This window comes from Xiphophorus maculatus, chromosome 24, assembly GCF_002775205.1.
Source record: "Xiphophorus maculatus strain JP 163 A chromosome 24, X_maculatus-5.0-male, whole genome shotgun sequence".
In the NCBI taxonomy this organism is placed as follows: domain Eukaryota; kingdom Metazoa; phylum Chordata; class Actinopteri; order Cyprinodontiformes; family Poeciliidae; genus Xiphophorus; species Xiphophorus maculatus.
In genome coordinates, this window is record NC_036466.1 from 3,697,904 (window position 1) to 3,717,720 (window position 19,817).

General features: G+C 42.0%; 1 protein-coding gene across 8 annotated transcripts in view; it reads right to left on the reverse strand.

Annotated features, from left to right (window-relative positions):
* Positions 1-19,817, reverse strand: part of map2 (microtubule associated protein 2) — a 54,522-nt gene that overhangs the window by 2,554 nt on the left and 32,151 nt on the right. For 2 of the 8 annotated variants that reach the window (XM_023329269.1, XM_023329270.1), the window contains 12 exons: positions 12,998-13,160; positions 11,925-11,999; positions 10,873-11,061; positions 7,353-9,881; positions 6,998-7,198; positions 6,699-6,854; positions 6,185-6,240; positions 5,225-5,339; positions 5,077-5,133; positions 3,809-4,116; positions 1,190-1,282; positions 686-767 (listed from right to left, as the gene is read on the reverse strand). In XM_023329269.1, the coding sequence (XP_023185037.1) occupies positions 686-767; positions 1,190-1,282; positions 3,809-4,116; positions 5,077-5,133; positions 5,225-5,339; positions 6,185-6,240; positions 6,699-6,854; positions 6,998-7,198; positions 7,353-9,881; positions 10,873-11,061; positions 11,925-11,999; positions 12,998-13,130 (3,994 nt within the window). In that variant the 5' untranslated portion in view covers positions 13,131-13,160. Of the gene's footprint in view, positions 1-685; positions 768-1,189; positions 1,283-1,572; positions 1,666-3,808; positions 4,117-5,076; positions 5,134-5,224; positions 5,340-6,184; positions 6,241-6,698; positions 6,855-6,997; positions 7,199-7,352; positions 9,882-10,872; positions 11,062-11,924; positions 12,000-12,997; positions 13,161-19,817 lie in introns of all 8 variants that reach the window. The other 6 variants (XM_023329271.1, XM_023329272.1, XM_023329273.1 and 3 more) reach the window with 6 other exon arrangements.

Here is a 19,817-nt window from a genome sequence, read left to right on the forward strand (position 1 = left end):
TATCCTCTGGAATGCCCTCTAAAGTCATAAATCTATTAACCCAAAGACCTAAAATCCAATATGGCTGCTGCATTAAGAAGGGCACACACCACCGTCTACCTGCCATTGCATGAGTTACACACAGCGAACTGTAGATTGACTAGAGAAAATGTTGATTGTTGTGAGAATGAGCAAAGTTTATCATCTTTGACCAACAGTAATGTTGGTCTGTTCAATCCCTGAAACAGCAACTGTTGGCAACTATTAGATGCCAAAGCTAAACAATGTTGGAATCTTCAGGCTAATAACCAAGAATCAACTTTTTGAAAACAATGTCATAGTCACATTAACCAAGCTTCTTCTGTTTTTGTTGTCTAAACTAAACAGTTGCGCGCATCCGACCTTGACGACGCTACTTTAGGAATTTGGAAAATGTCTTGTGTTTCCACGGGGATCGAGACATTTATAGACTCAACGCTGTGATTATGGGGGACTTTTTAGAAACAACAACTAGACCTGCTTCGTTTGAACAAGGGCCTGTGATCGTCACTCAAAAGATGCGGATGAAAAACCACATAATATTTGAGTATCGTAAAAATGTGTCTATATGCAACGTTTGAGGAAGCTTTGTGAACAAAACCGGGGCATACATCTACTGGAGATGTATCCAGTAGAGTCAGAAATGCACTTTCAACACAATGATTACCAGGTCTATGATGAATGTTGGACATGGAGCCACATTTGGCGGTGATGTGGCTCAAGTCGATCTTCTTGGTCTGGATTTGAACCTGCGACAGGAAGCAAGCAGCTGGGATTACAATCCAAGGAAAGGAGAAACCAATCTGACGTGTTTTGATATGGAAATGCAGTTAAAGACAGGGTAATAGTTGAGTGGAACAGGGAGACACAAATCACAACATGGATCTGTGAGGTTATGGCAGAGGAAGTGGACTGGTGACACCACTTCCTGGAGAGAGCAAGCAAGTAGACCATGACACCACAGAGAGAGGACGTTCCTCGTTCAAATTGGACTCCCTGCATGCTGGAGGGACGCTGCTTCATCTTTCTAACATCGTGAATGGTTTCTATATTTAACGTCTGAGGCAGAAGTCACAGGAACACACCACAGCTACACGTTACAGACATGCTGGACGGCGATGGGGATGGAGGGAGTCGGAGACGACGGGAGCTTTTCCGCAGAGTCACTCACGTTTCCCCCGCCGGCCGCGTGGTGGACCTTATCCAGGGAGCCACATTTAGACTGAACGTGGCTAAAGTCCAGCTTAACGCTTGGAATCATGACCTATAAAACGACACGTTCATTTGCTTTTCGGAAAGAAACAAGAGGTGAACTGGAAATAGACCACATCGTCTCGGCTGTTTCACCAAAAATAATCCCTGCTAAAATGTCCCAGTTCTTCATTTCTCCTCGACACGACAGAAGCCGATTCACAGCAAAGAAAACACGAGTTCAACTCCTCAATGTTCGACAGACAAACAGATGGACACATATAAAAGCAGGATGTCAGACCGTAAAAGCTGGAAGAAAAAAAAAAAACAGCAAAAGAAGCGAAAGAGAGAGAAGTTACATACATGGCCTCCTTTGGGCGTGTGCTTCAGATTATCCTTGGAGCCGCACTTTGACTGAACATGAGCGAAGTCCAGCTTCTCACTTAAAATCTGAACCTAAAATAAAATCGGGATAATAATGTTGATGATAAAAATTAAAAAAAAAGAAACTGAACAATGGATAACTTAAAGAAAAAGGTCTTAACCAAGCTGGGTTTTTAATCGACTTGTGTCGCTTTAAAAGTAGAAAGTGAGATATATCTATATATATATAAAAAAAAAAACTTTAAAAGAGAAGACAACACAGAAGGGAAAGGTAGAGGAATAGAGAAGGAGAATTGGGGGAAAACACAAGCCTCAACAGGCTATGATGTTTCACAGAGTGCAAGATGGACGCCACATGGGCGGCTGCCCTGGGTGGCATCAGAAGAGGGAGCGGAGGGGCGCACCAGCACCAAATAACACAAACTTCTGTATCACCAGAAAGTGTGACAAAACAACATTTTCAAACCTTGTGCGACAGCGAGGCCTTGAATAATTTATGTCATAAACTCACGTTTAGTTTATAGAGACGAAAAATGTGCACAATGCATAAAATCAGTTAGGATTACCAAAATTAGCCCAGAATAACATGCCTTTGTAATACCTTCTTCAAATTTGTAAATTTAGCTGATTTTTTAAAATGCTGATTAAAAAAAAGTGATGCTACCTGTCGATGAATTTTAACACAACACCTAAAACATGCTGCTTCTTTGCATGACATCACGGAAATCCCAAAATAAATCAGGAAGAGAATGATTGAGCTCGGTTCAACCTTTCTAAAACGCCTGAAGGTGCTTCATTCATCTGTTCCAATAATTACATTACATACTGTAATGAGCTTGGAAATGTCCGTTCAGGAGCATCATCATCATCATCTGCCGTGGAAAGACTCTGGCCTCTCAGAGACGAAGAACTCATGACTTCAAAAAGCAACATAAAAACGTACTGATTAGTTTTTAAAGGCATAAATAATAATTTTAAAAAAATAACTAGAAAGTCGAAGACGGTTCTACCAAATCCTTCATCTAAATTTGAAGAACGTTATGAAACTATTCCTACATTTTAAGGTTCAAGTTTTTATTAGTATTGACGATGATTCGTCAATACTAAATTTAACAAATTTGGATTTGTTAAAAGATAGCTGATGATAAAACAAACATGTTTTATTTCTGAAAACAGTCAGCCCACCTTTATATCCCCATAAAGTTTCAGTGAAGATTTTCTCCTCCTTGTGTTTCTATATTTGGCTCAGAAGTGAGTGAGTGCTCTGGGGAAATGCTTAAAAGCATCTGTTTTTTTAGGGGAAAAAAAGCAGTAAAAAAAAAAAAACAGAGAAGGTTAAATTAAGTCTTTTCTGCGCTCTGAGTGGCTCTGGAGGCTGGATTATAAATACTCCTCAGAGCTGGAGGGAAAATCCTTGGCAGCCATGACCAAAGCAGCTCCCAAGGGCTGGTGGTCCTTCCAGCCAAAGAGGAGCGTTTTTACGGATATTCCTGCACAGATGGACGTTGTTAAATCTGACCATGTTAGCTGGTGCGGCTGGTGCTGCTGCGCCGAGGAGGAAGCAGAGGGATAGAAAAAGAAGCAAAGGGAAGGAGGACGTAGAGACGGCGGAGACGTGAGGCCTGAGGCGGCGGCAGACGGAGATGGCAGCGGACAGAGCAGAGGACACGGAGCAGGACGCACAGTGACTGAGGGTGGACATATGACATTTCTACAGAACCAGAGGAAACCCTTCTTCACATGTCACCATCTCTGGTAGTTAGCATCAAAGCTCTACAGATGCGCCTACATTTGGACAATATGAGACAATAAGTGTGCTCATCAGAAGCATTGTATTTAAAACAATCTCATTTAACCAGATTACAACGTGGTCACAACACCTGCTACTTTGTGATTTTCCATTAAAGGATAGGAAGAAAACCTGGTCATTTACTGCCCTCATGTGGCAGGATTTTGGCACATCCACGAAATTTGGATTACACTTTCCTCAGAATAAATCTGACCAGAGAAACAACCAGTGAGTAACTTTATGTTGTTTTATTAATAGGGTTTACTGGACACCGCCCACCCTGAACAGGTCAATTCTATTCCACGTCTTGGCGGCAAGTGCAAAAGTACTCAAAAAACTAACTGAATGCAAAGAAAACCCCAAAGGCCCTTCTATCACCTCTGGACAGGTCCAAACAGACCACATTAAACCTTCCCAATGGTCTACCTGTCCTCCTTTCGGCTGGTGTTTGAGGTTGGCTGTGGACCCGACCTTGGACTTTACATTCTTCAGGTCAGGGAGTGGCTGGTTGATGACCTTCAGCTGCCGCTGGACTGACGAAGGGGACTTGGGAGGGGTCCGGATCACTGCCACCTTCTTCTCCTGGAGGATGCTGAAGGACTTGGGCGTGTGGCTGCCGGGGGTGCGCGACCCCGGGGTGCGGCAGGAGTAGTTGGGCGGTGTGCCGGGTGTGACGGCAGACCCTGGGGTGGAGGCGCCACTGCGGACCGAGCGAGACCGGGCTGAGTCTGTGCCTTAAGGGAGGAGGAAAGGATGCTCCTTTACCATGCACTACTTGCAACTCAAATTATGGTCTGTACTCACAAATCAAGATGTTACCTTGTACAGTAAAACATTTTGTGGCAACATTTACACCTCAAACTGACTGGACATTGACTGGTCCAACTAGCCAATAATAAAAGCGATTGCCTTGATGCAAAACAAGTCTTTACTTTCAGTTTCATTGTCTATTTTAGCAACTGATACTTCATCCTCTGCACTAAAAGACGTCAGTGTATTTGATCAGTTGTCCCCAGGACCCCATCTTCCATCGGTGGCTGATGAAGAATGGATGGATTACTTCATCCGATTTACTGACTACTTCAACAACCGTATGCTAGTGAACGATTGTTTTCAACGTCCACAATCCATTTTCAATCTTTACACACTGATCTCCCTTCCAAGTATGTACCATATATGTACACATCATATACACATTTTGGCTTAAATAACCCTTTGCAGGATGGACAATGAGAGTGATATTATTTTGTTCAGGAACTAATCAGGTGATGACAGGGTAAAAAAAAATCAAGGGTTAAGAGATCTGAACTAAAATGCTTCCTGAAGACAAAAGACAAATCTAAGTTGATACATCTTTGGTCTGCTTCACGTGGATAAACATGAAGCCATGTGTGCTCAAGTTTCATTGGACAAACAAGCCCAGATCAAACAGGAATGTTTAAACAGTGAGAGGCTAATCACATCATTTGTCCTCCAGCTGCTTGTTGCTAGGTTACCAGAGGAAACACCAATAGGATCTAAGCCCAGAAGCAGCACAGCTGTTGGTCTGGATCCCACCTGTTTCTCTGATAAGTCAGCAGGGCCTTTGACTGCGCCACAATGAGTAAACATGCATGGAGCTCTTCTGTGATGTAATGGTGATCAGTGACTAAATGTTTAGCTGTTGATGGGGAAGGAGCTACAAGGTGCTCTACCTGCCATACTAGGGGCTCTTCCAGACCTGCCGTCTCCTCTGGAGTCGGTTCGGATCGCTTTAGGAGAGAACAGGGAGTTTAAAGGAGAACAGGAGGGTGGAAGGAAGAGAGATTTAAAAACTGCACATCTGAGGGAGTGTAATCTTACAGGTTGGCCTGGAGGGGGTGCTGTCCTCTTGCTCTGCAGCAGGAATATGGCGAGTCAGAGACTTGGCCGGCCTAGGAAGGGATGACCTCTTCTCCGGGCTGCGGTATGTTCTCTCCTGAAGCAACACACACCACAGGGTCAATAATCCAGACAGGTACCCCCCATCTACGGCACAGACCCTCTCTCTTCTCTCTAATTTACCCATTTGTTTGGTGGAGGGGGAGGGCGGGAGCAGGCAGAGGAGGGCCGAGCCTCGCATATCACCGCCTCCACCAGGGGGCTCCGTTTAAGGCTGCAGGCAGAGGCCGGCCGGGGGCAACCCCCGCCACGCTGCACTGCCATCTTTAACAGAACGGCCCTCGTGGGGCTCTGGGTGGTCCACGTAATGAGAGGACACATGCAAGGTGGAGGAAGCGATCAAGAGATGGAAAAATGAAAGGAAAACACACTTCAACAGGACGGAAATGATGACTGAAAGATGATAGAGATGAAAATATGGGATTCTTCTGCATGGGAACATCTTTACTCACAGATTTTCTCTGTCGCGACTGACAAGGACAGAAGGCGAGCATGCAAGACGACATGATTCATCAGACAGGAAGAAAACAATATAAGGATGAAGACATGCAGATATATTTAGCCAACATCATGCAGAAAGGCGACAAGAAGCAACATAGATCGGAGTGATGTGGGACTGCATTAGATTACAGATGTTGCACTCAACAATCCTCCTTGCTTGTAAATCTCAAAGTGATGCTTCTGCTCTCATCAGACTCAGTGAATGCCTCAGTTACTGCTCTTGCGTAAAGATTTTCTCCTTCTCCTTTTATATTTTGCCCCTTATCATTTTTGCAGATTTAAATATTTTCATGTCTGTATGGGAGAAAAATACTCGTAGGATTGTGACATAAGCATGGCCTATCAATCTACAGTTTGTTAGAACAGTACAATATTACTTACAGTGGGCCTCTCCCTGGACGGCTGGGCCACACTGAGTGGCTGGTGTTGTGCCATACCTGTGGGAAAAGGAGCAATACTCAGTGTTAACCAGAAGGGGGACTCATCTTCTAGGATTGCACATATGTGGTGCATACATGTAATGAATGGACAGTTCCAAAGGAAAGGTACCAAACAGCAAGCTGCATTTGGTTTATTATGTTTCAAAGATGACAAATTAAACAAGACGTAACATTTTATTTCTCTCTATGTTACAAAACAAGAATCATAAACAAAAGAAACACTGAGCAGAAATAAACAATCATGACGCAAAGAAAGACAGCAGTTAAGGCAGTGAAAGTAACGGAAACGTTTGATGGATAAGAAGCACACGATGTTTGCCAGCTACATTGCCAATGCTCAATTCCTCCAAGAGCCAAAAATAAAGAGAGATCTGCCTCTGAATCTTCCACATAGGTCACATATATACTGACTTCACAACATGTATGCGATCTCTCTCCATTCACAGTGCTGATACCTGGCGAAAGGTGTTCACCTGTGGCCTTGCGCTTAGCAGAGCCGTGAAGCGGAGCAGGCCTAGGATGTCTGGCCGCCACTTTGGCTCCACTCTTTCGAGATGGAGAGCGACTTTGGAGGGCTGACACCTTACTCTGGTCAGCCCTCCTCACGCCTACTGGCGAAGAGGAGAGACATTATTATACCATCATGCACAAATCAGTGTTGACATAAAAAGCTGGGTTAAAAGTCAAGGGTTTTGGTAGTAACAAAAAAGTTAATTTTCTGGCTATAAACACTTCTTGAAAACAGAAGGAGAACCTTTTTTCTTTCTTATCTCCTCTCTTGGCGGATGGTAGGTCGGTGCTTTGCGTGTCACTCTGCATTCAGCAGTGCCAAGGCGGCCCCTTCCTTTGCCGGGTAACTGTTTAGCAGGGCAGTCCACCATCGTAGATGCAGCAGTAGAACTCTGTGTCTGAGGAAGGGCTACGATTTGCTCAGTCATGATACTTTTGTCATCATCTGCAGCAGAAAAGTATCAAGAGAGGACTAGTTCTCCACAGCTGTCATAGCTAGGTAGTAGCTTACATCAAGGCATATCAGCTTTCTAAGTATATAGATTGAAGATCTTTGACTATATTGTAGAAGTGATAGATATATTAAATGTTCTGGGTACCTTGAGGGTCCATCCAGCTACTGTCTGTATCCAGGATGGACACATTCATTGTGGTTTCATCGTTAGTTGCCAGACTTGCTTCTTCACCAATCTCTATGTCTTTCTCTTCGGTTCCGTCCTCTTCAATCAGGACCTTCTTCTCTTTTTCATCACCAGTTGCATCACAATCAACTCCTTCCACTTCCTCTCGATAAGTTTCATCTTTCTTTACCCCTCCATTCTCTTCTTTTGTCCATTCCATCTTATCTACCTGCAGGTCCTCTTCCTTTTTTTCCTCCTCATCACCTTCCTCAGACTGCTGTAATAGGTCATGGTCAGAACATGGGGACAAGTGTGAACTATCTGTAGCAGGCTCTCCTTCGTCGCTGTTTAGGGCACTATGGCTCCATTCTTCAGCTCCTGACTTGGGATCATCGTCCAGCATCTTATCACAAACCATCAGTCTCATTTGGTCCTTCTGCTCCTCCACTTCAGGTATATCAGGTATACTTTCCGCTGTTATATTACTCTTGGAGTGCAGAATCTCTTCAGGTTCTTCCATAATCTCTTGAGGCTCTTCCGCAATCTCAATGTCATCCTCCTCTTCATCTACTTGTGCTTGAGGTATTACAATGATTGGAGATAATACTTGTGGCCTTGATGAGTCTTTTGTTAGCGTTAACTCTGGTAATTGGATTTGGGGAGTCTTTTCACCTCCTGCCTTTTCAATGCTTAAATGCTGAGAAACATCTGAAGGTGTTTGCGTTTCTATTTCTCCTGAGCTTAAAGGTTTTTCTTCCAAATGATCTTGTAAAGGCTCCAATGATGCTGTCGTGGTTCTGTCTGCTTCCTCAGCTTTTTCTTGTTGATCTACAATCTCAGTGTTTGTCATCGCTTTGTTTGCCTCCAGGTCTTCATCAACACTCTTGGATTCTGAAGATTTGTTGGGCATATCATCTTTCCCCTGTGGCTCACCGCCTTGAGTTACTAGGGTTCCTTCAGACTTGGGGCTGATGGGACTCAGGGGAAATCTACTTCCGGTTTCTGCAGGAGTGAAAGTAAAGGAGTTGTCGGGTGGGATGGGTGAGGCCTCTCTAGAGGGGTCTTTTTCGACATCCACCTCAGGGATGGCCTGGATCTTTATGTCCCCAGGTAGACCAGTCTCCAGACGAAGTTCAGTAAGACGGTCTTTCGAAGCCGTCATTGGGATTAGTAAGCGATCTGGTTTTAATCCACTAGTCACAGCTTTCTCCAGAATCAAGGAGGTCTTTACTGGTGGATCTTTCTTTTCCAACACATGTTTTTGAGAAACCTGGGTAATTTCTTTCTGATCTTTTTGTTGCACTTGAGTTTGACCATCTTCAATTTCTACAACTTTAGAAACCTCTTCTTCTTCAGAACCCAAAGAAGGGAAGTGCTGGTGTTGAGAATCTCCAGGATTTGGTACATCGGCTGGAGAAGGCATGGGTGCCGAGTATTCACTGAACACGCAGTAGCCAAGCTCTTCCTGTTGATTCTCCCCTGCCACCTCTATCAAAATTTGTTCCGATAGACTCAGCTTGTCAAAGGCATTACCGAGGAGTGCACTGGCTGGCATTGATTTTCGTCTCATGTGGTCCCTTATCTGTATTGACGGACGAAGTGGGACCCCAGCCAAGTCCAACATATCAGAAAGGCTTTCTGATTGGTCAGAGCTAGAACAATGCCCCTCAGCAGAAGCGTCTTCCATTGTCTGGATGCTATCAGATGGTGTCGGTGTTGGAATAATGGAGACTACAGGCTGAAGTGGTGAAGTATGCATCTCAACAAATGGGGTTAATGGAGGAACTTCTGTCCCCTCAAAACTTCCGCTGACTGGAGACAAACTTTCAGAGAATCTCCTCGACTTGTCTACTTTTACAGTCGTTTCTGTCGAAGACCCACTAGGAATGTTCAAGGACAGTCTGCGTTGCTCTAACAGTGCTTTATCAGGTGATATTCTCACATTTTTCTTCTCTTGTCCTTCAAATTGACCCAGAGCTCTGTCATAATCTACACTTAACCCTTTCTCTGAGGTTAAACTGAGTTCATAATAGCCTTGTGACAATCCCTCTTCTTGACTTTTTGATGTAGTCTCAAAGTAAGTCTTTGAATCTTTATTTGATTCTTCTTTTAACTGGACTGTTTCTTTCTGAATGCTACTGTCCCCGTTGCCCTGACTTGTTGCTTCTCCTCCCTCAGTCTTCTCAGTACTTTCATTCAAAGGAGCTTGTGATTTCTTGGGTAACATAACTCCGGCATTATTTTCTGTTTCGAGACTTGCCGCATCTTCTGTCAGCGAAACATCTTTATGGTCCTTGCCTTTAGACTCCAAAGGCTTGCAGTCTTCAGGGGATTCTTCTGTGTTATCTCCTCTGTCTTTATCAGTCTGTTTGGTTGAGGACCCCTCCGAGAGATCCTTCTCTGAAGTAGTGGGATGTTTACTCGAAGCAAGTTCTTCTTCAGACGTTACAGGACATTCGCCTTCTTGCACCTCAGACTCACTAGATGTTTTGCTCTCCGCTGGCTGGGCTGTGAGTTTGAAGGATGCTGTAGAAGTCTGGGCTGACTCAAGTTAGCAAAAAGCTTTGTTTGCAGCATCCACAAAAGCTAGCCCATACAGTCAAGCTGAGGTTTCCAGCACATAGATACTCTCCATCAAGCAAAACACACAGCACAGTGTATTTTGTGCCAGGCCACAACAGCACAAGGGGAGGTCACAGCATCAAAGATAGCGTGCAGAACTGGAACAAAGGAATGAGTTGCATGATGTTAAATGGCAATAAATAATGGTAATACACACGCTTATTGAATTCCTATTGTAATAAAGAGGGATACACAGAAAAAAACTAGTCTTACTTATTTGTCAATGACAATCAAGTAACGTATGTTGAGGGGTGAATGCTTTATTAGTATGACAATAAATGTCCAATGAGAGTTAATTTTAAAGCCCAAATTGGTTTAAACAACAATAGGAAAACACATTTATTCTTTATTGTGGGATGATATGAAGACAACAGTAAAACAAAAAGCAAATGGTTTACAACAGACTTTAAATGCATCCAGCATTTATTTGTGAGATACTCAGCAGTTTTTCCAATCACAATATCCCAGCAAAACTCACAGAAAAATGTACAGAATACAATGACGGTTCAGACAGTGATTCTAGCGTTTGCAATGTAGCTGGCAATACTAAGGTGCAGAAATGATCAACCATGATATGGTTGATTATGTGCTCAAAAAAAGCAAATGGTTGTGGTTAGGCATGAAACAAAACACAAAATCAAAATGCTATGTCACGTGATTATTTTGCAAACAGCAGCTCTAAGAACTGCAGCAGAAGCTCACAATGTCCAGAGCAACAAAGCAGCAGGGAAGGTTGGCAGCGAAGCCTGAGCTGCAATACAAGTTAGAAAAACCAAGAGCCGACAGCTTTGTACCCATCGCAGAGCACCAGAGGGTCATGCACAAGAAAAGAGTCCATTGTTCAAACACTCATGTTGTTTTCAAAACCCCCACACACCTGTCTGTGTCGGGCTCTGTTCACCGTGGTGATCTCCTCCATTGACGGCCTCAGGTGTTTGGGTTCTCTGGTAACCCAAAGCCTGGGACTCCCTTAAACAATCTGTCTGCTTTACGTGCAAGTCTCCTGGTTGCTCAGATGCCACTTCCTCCACTGGAGGCCGCTGACTGACAACCTCTACTTTCTCCTCTTTGAGCAGGGGAACGGAGACACAGATGAGACATGGCTGACATTAAAACTAGCGTGACATGGTTGAAAATGACAGAGACAAAGATGGGTGCAAGCTAGGTTATGCGATGTAGACTCTCCATTGCATAACCCAGAATATAAAGTTGCAAAAACATTATATTTTGCAAATATAACGTTTATTTATCCAGCAATGGGGACTTGATTTGTTACCCTAATATAAGTGTCTAAATGTATAAAAAGCTGTTTTCTAAATGACGACCTTTTAGTTACATTTACCAACCAACATTTCTGACATCTAATCAGATTTACAACCCCTGACGGCAGAATTTATTAACTCCTTTTCATGGGTTTAAAAAGCCATAAATTCAGCTAGTGTTTTTCCCAGTCTGTCAGCTTTTGTTGCTGAATCTAGGTGGGTGTTTTTATTGTTGAAAGCTAAGCTGACTTTGCGTGGAAACAGGAAACTGAGTTGGTGTTGGGACAGAAGTAGTTCCGGGCTGGAAATTGTGGCTTCAACTGAAAGCACCATTGCTATGATTCACTTTAGTACTGGAACCAGTTTGGGAATGGGGGCGGGGGTAAGACGAATGATAAAAATCAACAAACTGAGTGAACAAAGAACACAGTGAGCTGTTGACTATGAGAAGCAGACCAATAGAGACTGATGGGTCTTAAAGAAGAGAGTTGTTGTCACTATTACTATTAATAACTAATTGAGGTATTACTAGAGTACAGTTGGCCAAATGGACCAGATTATGAGCGGACCAGGACAGAGTGGTATATACTGAGGACCAGGAGAACTTCTCTGCTACTTTCACATCCTGCATGTTGGAAGGAGGCTGATTCCTTAAAGTTCTGTGTACCTTGTCCCAGGGGCCCAGTCTGCTCAGCGGATGGAGATGGGGGAGGGGAGGGAGGCAGGTTGGCCGAGTCGTCCACTGCAGAGGGACAGAGAGCGAGAGAGAGACGAGACACAGCGGGAAGACGGGACATGGATGGAAAGACGGAGATGAGGAATGAGACAGAGCAGCTTTCTATACTCAGCTAGTGTAGTAACGCTCAATCTTCTTCTCATACCGACCTCCGAAGATTAAACGGTGACAGATCAACACAAAGTAGAGCAGAATTGTGAAGAAGAAGGAAAAGGATTCATTTTTCAACAAGAAGATGGTCCAGTCAAAGCCTAAACCTGGATCCAACTGAGAACTAATTAGTTTAGTTTAGTTGGTTTGTAAAAAAAGAAAAAAGGACGTATCGAAACTACAATCTGAAGATCCTGAAGACCAACAGGAAGTCAGTAACTGAAGCATCAGTGGAACTTCCTACTTCTTTTTCTCCGTCGTTTTCCTTCCGCTTTACAACTGTGCACCGGTTCACAGCTGGAATGAGACAGAATGTGAAGAACTCTGAGGAGTGAAGACTTATGGGCAGCCCTGTGTCGGACATGGAGAGCTAACTCTGGCAGATGGAAACTCAAAGGTTCCTACACAGTGTGGAAAGTGGAGAGTTTTCATTACCTGGACACCCTTACACCTGACTTCTTCATTCATTTCCTTCCTTCCTTTTTGTCCTTCCTAATTTTGCTCTTCCTTCCTTCCTCATGTCCTACAATCATTTACCTCTTGTTGTACCTCCTTCATTTCTAGGTCTTATTTCATCCTTTTCTTTCTTGCCTTTCTTATTTATGTCATCATTCTTTTCTAACTTGCATTCTTCCCTTTCTTCTATTCTCTTTGCCTTCTCTTCCTTTTCTGTAATCTGTCCTTTGTTATTCCTTCAGGTACTGTTGGATTGAACAAATTCCTGAGGAACTTTAATGTTTACTATCATAAAATAGTAGGTGGATTGATTGATTGATTCATTTATTGTCCTCGTCTCGTCGTGCCGTTGCTCTGCTCCACAAGCTTCAGCATGCAGCATGCGGCTTCCTCCGTACCTGTTACTGGAGGCGGAGCGGCCGCCGCAGCATGGTAGCCGTTCTCCCGGTAGCCGTAGGATGAGTAGCCGTTCTCTCCGTTCTCCTGGCCATTGGCGGCCCATTGGTCTTCTGGCTGCCTGCCGTCTGCCATGTCCGCCTGCCAGAGAGTCACCTACTGGATCTGAGGAGGGGCAGACAAGAGGAGGAGGAGGAGGAAGAGGCCACTCATCACCCGAAAAACACGCCAAAATAAAAAATTTAAATAAAATAAAGACAAGTCTAAATTTTCAACTATTTTCATGTCCGATAATCAGAGCAAAAGTAAGAATACTCAGTTCAAGAACACATACCATATACTATACATGGCAAAAAAAAAAATAATCCAAAGATATATTCTGAAAAAAAAAAACCCAAACTAAACTCTGTCCAATTTTTTAAACATTATTTTAAAATCTACAGCACGTTCTGCAGAGCAACACTCAAAATGCCACCAGGGGGAGCCAGCAGCTGCAGTGAGCTGTTTGGTCTGGCCTTTGTCTCAACATCCATGTGCGGAGTGGATCCTCACATCCCTCAGCTGAGCAGAAACCAGTAAAATGAGCCTGAATGCTGCAGGAAACGACACAGCAGCAGCTCCCAGTGATCATCTCGACGCATTAGAAATACAAACAAAAGTATCTAACTCTCTAATCATGTAGCCTTTTGTTCCCCAAGGCATGGTGTTTTTCAAACAGGATTAACAGGAGGCTAGCATCATCATCATCATCATCATCACCAAGCAGCTGCAGCTCATTCTCTCTTCACCAGACTAAACTTAATAAAGCCTGCTTCCTGCTGCTGCAGAGTCAGGACGGACCCGGTGACATCCAGACAAGCTGAGTCCAGGGCAGTCAGAGGCAAGGCAGGGCGGGGCGCAGCTGCTGCCAAGGAGGGAGACAGCCTGGAATCACACTGACCTGCTTCCTGCTGCTTTGGTAAAATCAAACGACACTCACACCCCAAGCTACACCCTAGAACATCTTCTTTTATTTGCTGAAAATCTTAAAGAGCAGGTTTCTCTGCAGGAATCCGGAGGTTGCGGGTTTAAATCCCTCTGGTCAGCAGTGAGCCATGCTGCTGTTACAGTTAACACAAACAGGATTAAATGCATCTGACCTGAACGAACCTCCTGAACCAAACATTGAAGTCCTGCTGTTGGTCTGAACTGACCCTCACCTCTTTCACTTACGTCAACACAACATTTTAATGCTATTTTAACTCATGACTTTCATTTTGTTTGGTTTTAAACTCATTTCATTACCACAGCACACACTTTTTTTTCAGAATTGAAAAACATTTACATTTAGATGTAATATTTATCCTTTTTGAATAATTAGTTTGTGTGTTTTCAGATAACTGAGTTGTTTCTATGTAGCTTTAAGTTAGGCTACTCAGCTAACCAGTCTAACGTATTTCATTAAATTTGCAGACTATTTATAGTGACTAACACACTTACATCTTCAGGAATTTACTTGTAGTTATTGTCTGATTTGAAGTTTACAAAAATTGTATAGAAAAAATAATTTCCCTTGACTGGATACATAGTCTGAATATTTGGGATTAGCTATTTTAGCTAGCTATTATTAACCTACAAGTCTAACGTACCTTTGTAATTACTCACTCAATTGAATCTAGAATCATAATATAGTGTTGATTTATGAATTATTACAAATAATGTAAAGCTTGACCTTTCTCCTGTCTTTTTCTTAAAACTCAAAACTTATGCTAATCGTATTCTACCCTGGTTTGGGTTTGTAAACCTTGCTCTCCAGGCAGATCCTGTCATCCTGCTGTTAACTGGAGCTGACGTTGCCCTTTTTACTGCTCCCTTTCAGCTGTTCACCAGCCTCTCTCTGTACTTTCACCATCTGCAACATGAAATGCTTAAAAAAATTAAACAAAACTTTAGTGGAAAGATCGAATTATCTCTCTAAAATCTACATCAACTTGTAGTTTGATGGGGTGGATATTTTCAAATTAGCCTGGCTATGTTGTGATCTTCATTATTATCTCAGAGTCTACAGCGTCTCAGCGTCTACACCGCTGAACTAAAGGGTTAAATCGACACCGCTACGAGTCCCAAACAACTGTCAGATCTGATCACGTCGTAGTACTCCGTCCTCAACACACCAGCAGGTTTTTAACTAGAAGATACGCTAAGCCAGAGAGGCTCCAGGTTCCTCTTTTGTCTGTTTGTCCCCTCCCTACTAGCCCCCCCACCTCGGTCCTAATCCAGCCCCGCCCGGATCTGGGTCAGCCTTCGTGCTTCCATGGAGCGCTGCTCACGTCGGAATGTCACCATCCATTTAGGAGGCAGGATCTCCGGCAGCCTGTCTCCGCTGTAGGCCAACCTGGCCTTAATCCTCTGTGTGAGCAGCCGAACGTGTCTGACAACCTCCACCAGTAGGACCGTTTGGTCCTACTGGTGGAGGTTGAGCAGAAAAATAAAGAAATAGATATAAGAAACAATAAATACATTAAATGGTCCGATGTAAGCTTCAAACTTGAAGTTACATTCTCCTGCGAAGCTTGATTTAGTGTGGAAACACTTCAGTCAGCAAAGTGTATGTAAACTAGTCCTGCTTCAGACTTCGAGCTGCTTCGTGAAACTTTGTGTGGTGAGCATTAGCAGGTCTGTTGACGTGTTGGCACCTAAAATAAGTCTGTATAAGTGTGTTGACGGCACACTCGGTCGAAACAGGAGAAATAATGTAGTTTGTATTCAAATTCTTTTGGGGCGCTTTAGATTTTAAGCTAGAGATTATCACATGAAGTGGATATTCATTTGAAACACCAGAAAACCCCCTCACTAAATTTTCTTTAATCTTCAACTACTTAACACCTAAAAAAGGAAAAGAAAAAAAAAATCCCATTCCGGAAAACTGACCTTCATGTTTTTTTTCCTGTCTCTCCTTGAGAGGATGACACCCTGGATGGAGAGCCGTAGCTCTGATATCAATCGTTTCCCAGTGGACTGTAGCTAATATTAGCTTCTTCAAAATCTCAACTAATCGCGCTGGTTTTCAAAAATCAAATGAATCTATGATAATTATCTGCATTTCATACAATGAATTAATCATACTTACAATTAACAGGAAGAGCATGGAAACTAAATGTTAACTGAAGGTTAAAGAAAAACAAAACATTACATCTAATGTATCTACTATCAATTACTGTCAAATTGCAGAAATAAAGACAGACATAAATTCTTTAAATACTTCTAAGAATGGGAGTTCTTTCAATAAAAAAAATTATAAAATCTTCGATTCAGATAGACGGTGAAAACATACATAAAAAAAACCTTCCAACATGAAAAACACCGTATTCCAGAATAGCAACAACACGAAGTTCTGGAACATTTTCCTTCCACAATTATCCTTCCGCTTTGTGTTTGTCTTTCACATAAAACCCAATAAAATACGACCTGTCTGGACTTACCGCAACTATAATAGGACTGCATGTTGCTGCCGAGCTTTCTTATTCTGCAGGATTTGTTCATTCATTGATGAAGCCGTCAAGGATATTTCCCTGTGATTTTAAAATGTAAATTTAAAGCAAGAGGAAAATGGGAGAAATAAACCGTTCCTTGAATAAAACGAGTTTCCTACGAGATTATTTATCCCGTGTTTAAGCCGGACCAGCAACTTCCTCCTCCTGCAGCAGCAGATTAGCTTTCATTGACTTAGTAACACATAAAGGAGAATTAAAGCATAATGAGAACTGTCAGGGAAGTGTGAATAAACTGTAAGCATTGGCTTCACAAGCATGGGGGTGGGGCCCACACTTACAAAAGATTAGACGCCGAAATACCAGGCATATGGGAGCAATCGCTTTAAAGTCACAGAAATGCTTCTTCTTGTCGTCCACCAGTCCCTGACATCAATCTGAAACAATTGAGCTTTTTTTTTTCTGGTAACGAACTGCCACGAAATTTGCTACCACAAAGCAGGAAAAAATCTTATGTTTTTTTAACAATAGCCATATTTGTTGTTGATCTGTTGCTGTTGCTAAGAGATGAACGTGTTTTCTGGTAACGAAGTGCAAATTTCTTGTGTCTAAGCAGATAAGCAGTATTTCAAAAGAGCTTATGTTTTATAAACAATAACATGACTTGTTATTAATTTGGTGTTAAAAGATGAGCATTTTCTTCTGGTAACGAACTGCCACGAAGTATAGATCTGATTTTTACTTTTGTGTTGAATGTCTGTTTTATATATATTTATGTTACTCAACAGGCTTGTGACTCTCCACATGCTACTGAGTACATTGTAACTTATGTTAGCATTGATGCTAATTCATAGCATCAGGACTCTGGGTTCCAATCGACGGGCACACTTGGCCAGGCCCCGTTTAAATTTCTTCAGATATTTTCTAGTTGTTGTATGCTATACTGGTACAAACAAATTTCCAATTGGGGATCAATAAAGTATTCATCTATCTACTGTTAGAACTTATTTGATAAATGTGTTTTCATTTCTCCTTTAGCAAATTAACTCTTTTTTTTGGAAAAGCAAAAAAAAAACAAAAAAACAAACACGTCAAGCGAGCGTAAAAACTTTTTTTATCAAAATTGCTGAAATTATTAAAAATTTTGCCATTTCCATCAACCTTTTCGGTAGCAATACTTCAAAATTTGCAACAAACCTCCCCCCAAAAATAAAACATTGATGGAAACACGGTTATTGTGAAGAGTTCAATTCTTCTCCAGTTTTATTTTTATAGATAATCTCATATTTTACTCAAGCACCCTCAAACCGTGACACTTCCCCCTCCAAACTTCAGCGTTGTTACTGGCTTCTTCCTCAGTCTCTGAAATGTTAAATAGATTCATCTTAGCTTATTTATTGCCCTTATATTGGTATTTTCCTTCCATGTCTGTACCACCAATAAGCGTTTCAGAGGACACCAGCGATGTCATCGTTCCCATAACGATACCACAACGTGGAGTCACGGAGGTCAGTGGTTGGTAGAGGACGGCAGCAGCGAACGGAGTGACTCTGACCATCCAGAAATAGGTCAGCGGATCGTGTTGGGCGCGGTGCCGCCTCGGGGTTCCTTCCCCACTGCTCTGACACAAAGGGAGCCATTTAAACCAGTCGATGCACTGGTGTTACTGATCGCTTGCATAACATCGAAATAAAGCCAACATAAAGCTCATAAAGCCCACAATTTATCACTCAAGATCAAATGTCTAAAACCCACAAGCTACAATGTGGTCACAAAATTGATCCAATTCTAATATACTCACTTTTGTAGTTGCATCATATTTGTGTACTTGAATTTACTTAAGTTTCAGAGTCTATTTTTGTTTTAGAAAACAAAAAGTTAAGTAAGTAGTGAATAGATATTTGATTTATAAAGGTAAAAACTTAAGGAAGTGTTTAATTACCAGAGGCTCAAGTAAACTCAGGAGCAGTTTCTCCTCATAAGGAGATGTAAAACTCATCAAAGCAAGAACATTTCTTGAGTTTCATATCTTGTCAAAATAAGAAACTTTTTCCACCACAGCAAAATGTAAAACTGGTTAAAATGAGGAGGAGTTTTATATAAATCATAACGATAAACTTTCATTTACAATAAGCTATAGCAATATGCTTCTCTAGCTGATTACGACTTCTTATAAAACATAATGGAGATCACTATGACTCTCCTTTTTCTCGTTTCTTATTCCAAGAGGTATTGGTGTGACAAAACCGTATTGCAGCTTTTTTTGTTACTTTTTTTTTAAACCAAAAAAAAAGTATCCTTTTTTTTTTTTTTTTTTTACCAAAAGAGATACTTTTTTGGTAAAAAAAAAAAAAAAAAAAGAAAGAAAAAAGGAGAAGTATCTTTTTTTACCAAAGTAAAAACGTTGGATTTAATGAGACATAAATCTTGTTCATAAGAGAATGTTTTCTCGTTTTACCGAGTTGTTACTCACAAATTTATTTCTGAGCTCTGGCAGTTAAACGCTTCCATAAGAACCATCTACACAACACAATAAGTAAACAATAAATACTCATTATTTTATGCAATTTAACATTCAATAACAATTTCTATAAAACACCTTAAGTCAGGAAATGTCTCAAGTTAAAAGCGTTTCTCCAAAACTTTGGTCAGAGCAATAATTAAATACAGTGTGATCACGTATGATTTCGTGGCGCATGTTTCAAATATTTTAAATAACTTCGACAGTTTATAATCTGACAACGAGTTGTCATCGTGTCTCAAACTCAACCTTTTTCCATGTCCTCTCAAGACTCCAGCTGATCTGGACAGACAGGCTGGTGAGGAAGCATCCTCTCGTTTAACTAACGTTTCAAACCCAGCTGGGGTTAAACTGGAACACCAGAGTTTAACTTAATCACTGCTTTTAGTGGGTCAAAATGATATCAGCCCAAACCGAGCACAATCTCCTGCTATTATACACATATGGAGAGCCAAGCCAATTATCTGGCTGCATGCAGCCACTTCCAGCCGACCCCTGTGGCTCAAGTGAGTCATGGGAAAAGTGAGAGTGAAATGTCAGAGAGTAGGGCTGAATGAAGCAGCTGGCAGTGGTCCACGCATGAACACCAACGTTTAGCTACATAATGTTTAGCAGCGTCACACTTAGCTAAGTGACGTTTAGCTCCGTACTGTTTAGCTACATTACGGAGCTAAATGTTGCTGAACATTAGCTATGTAAGATTCAGCAACGTGATGTTTCGCTAATTATCGTTTAGCTACGTGATGTTTCGCTATTTAACGGTTAGCTACGTGATGTTTCGCTATTTAACGTTTAGCTACGTGATGTTTAGCTATTTAACGTTTAGCTACG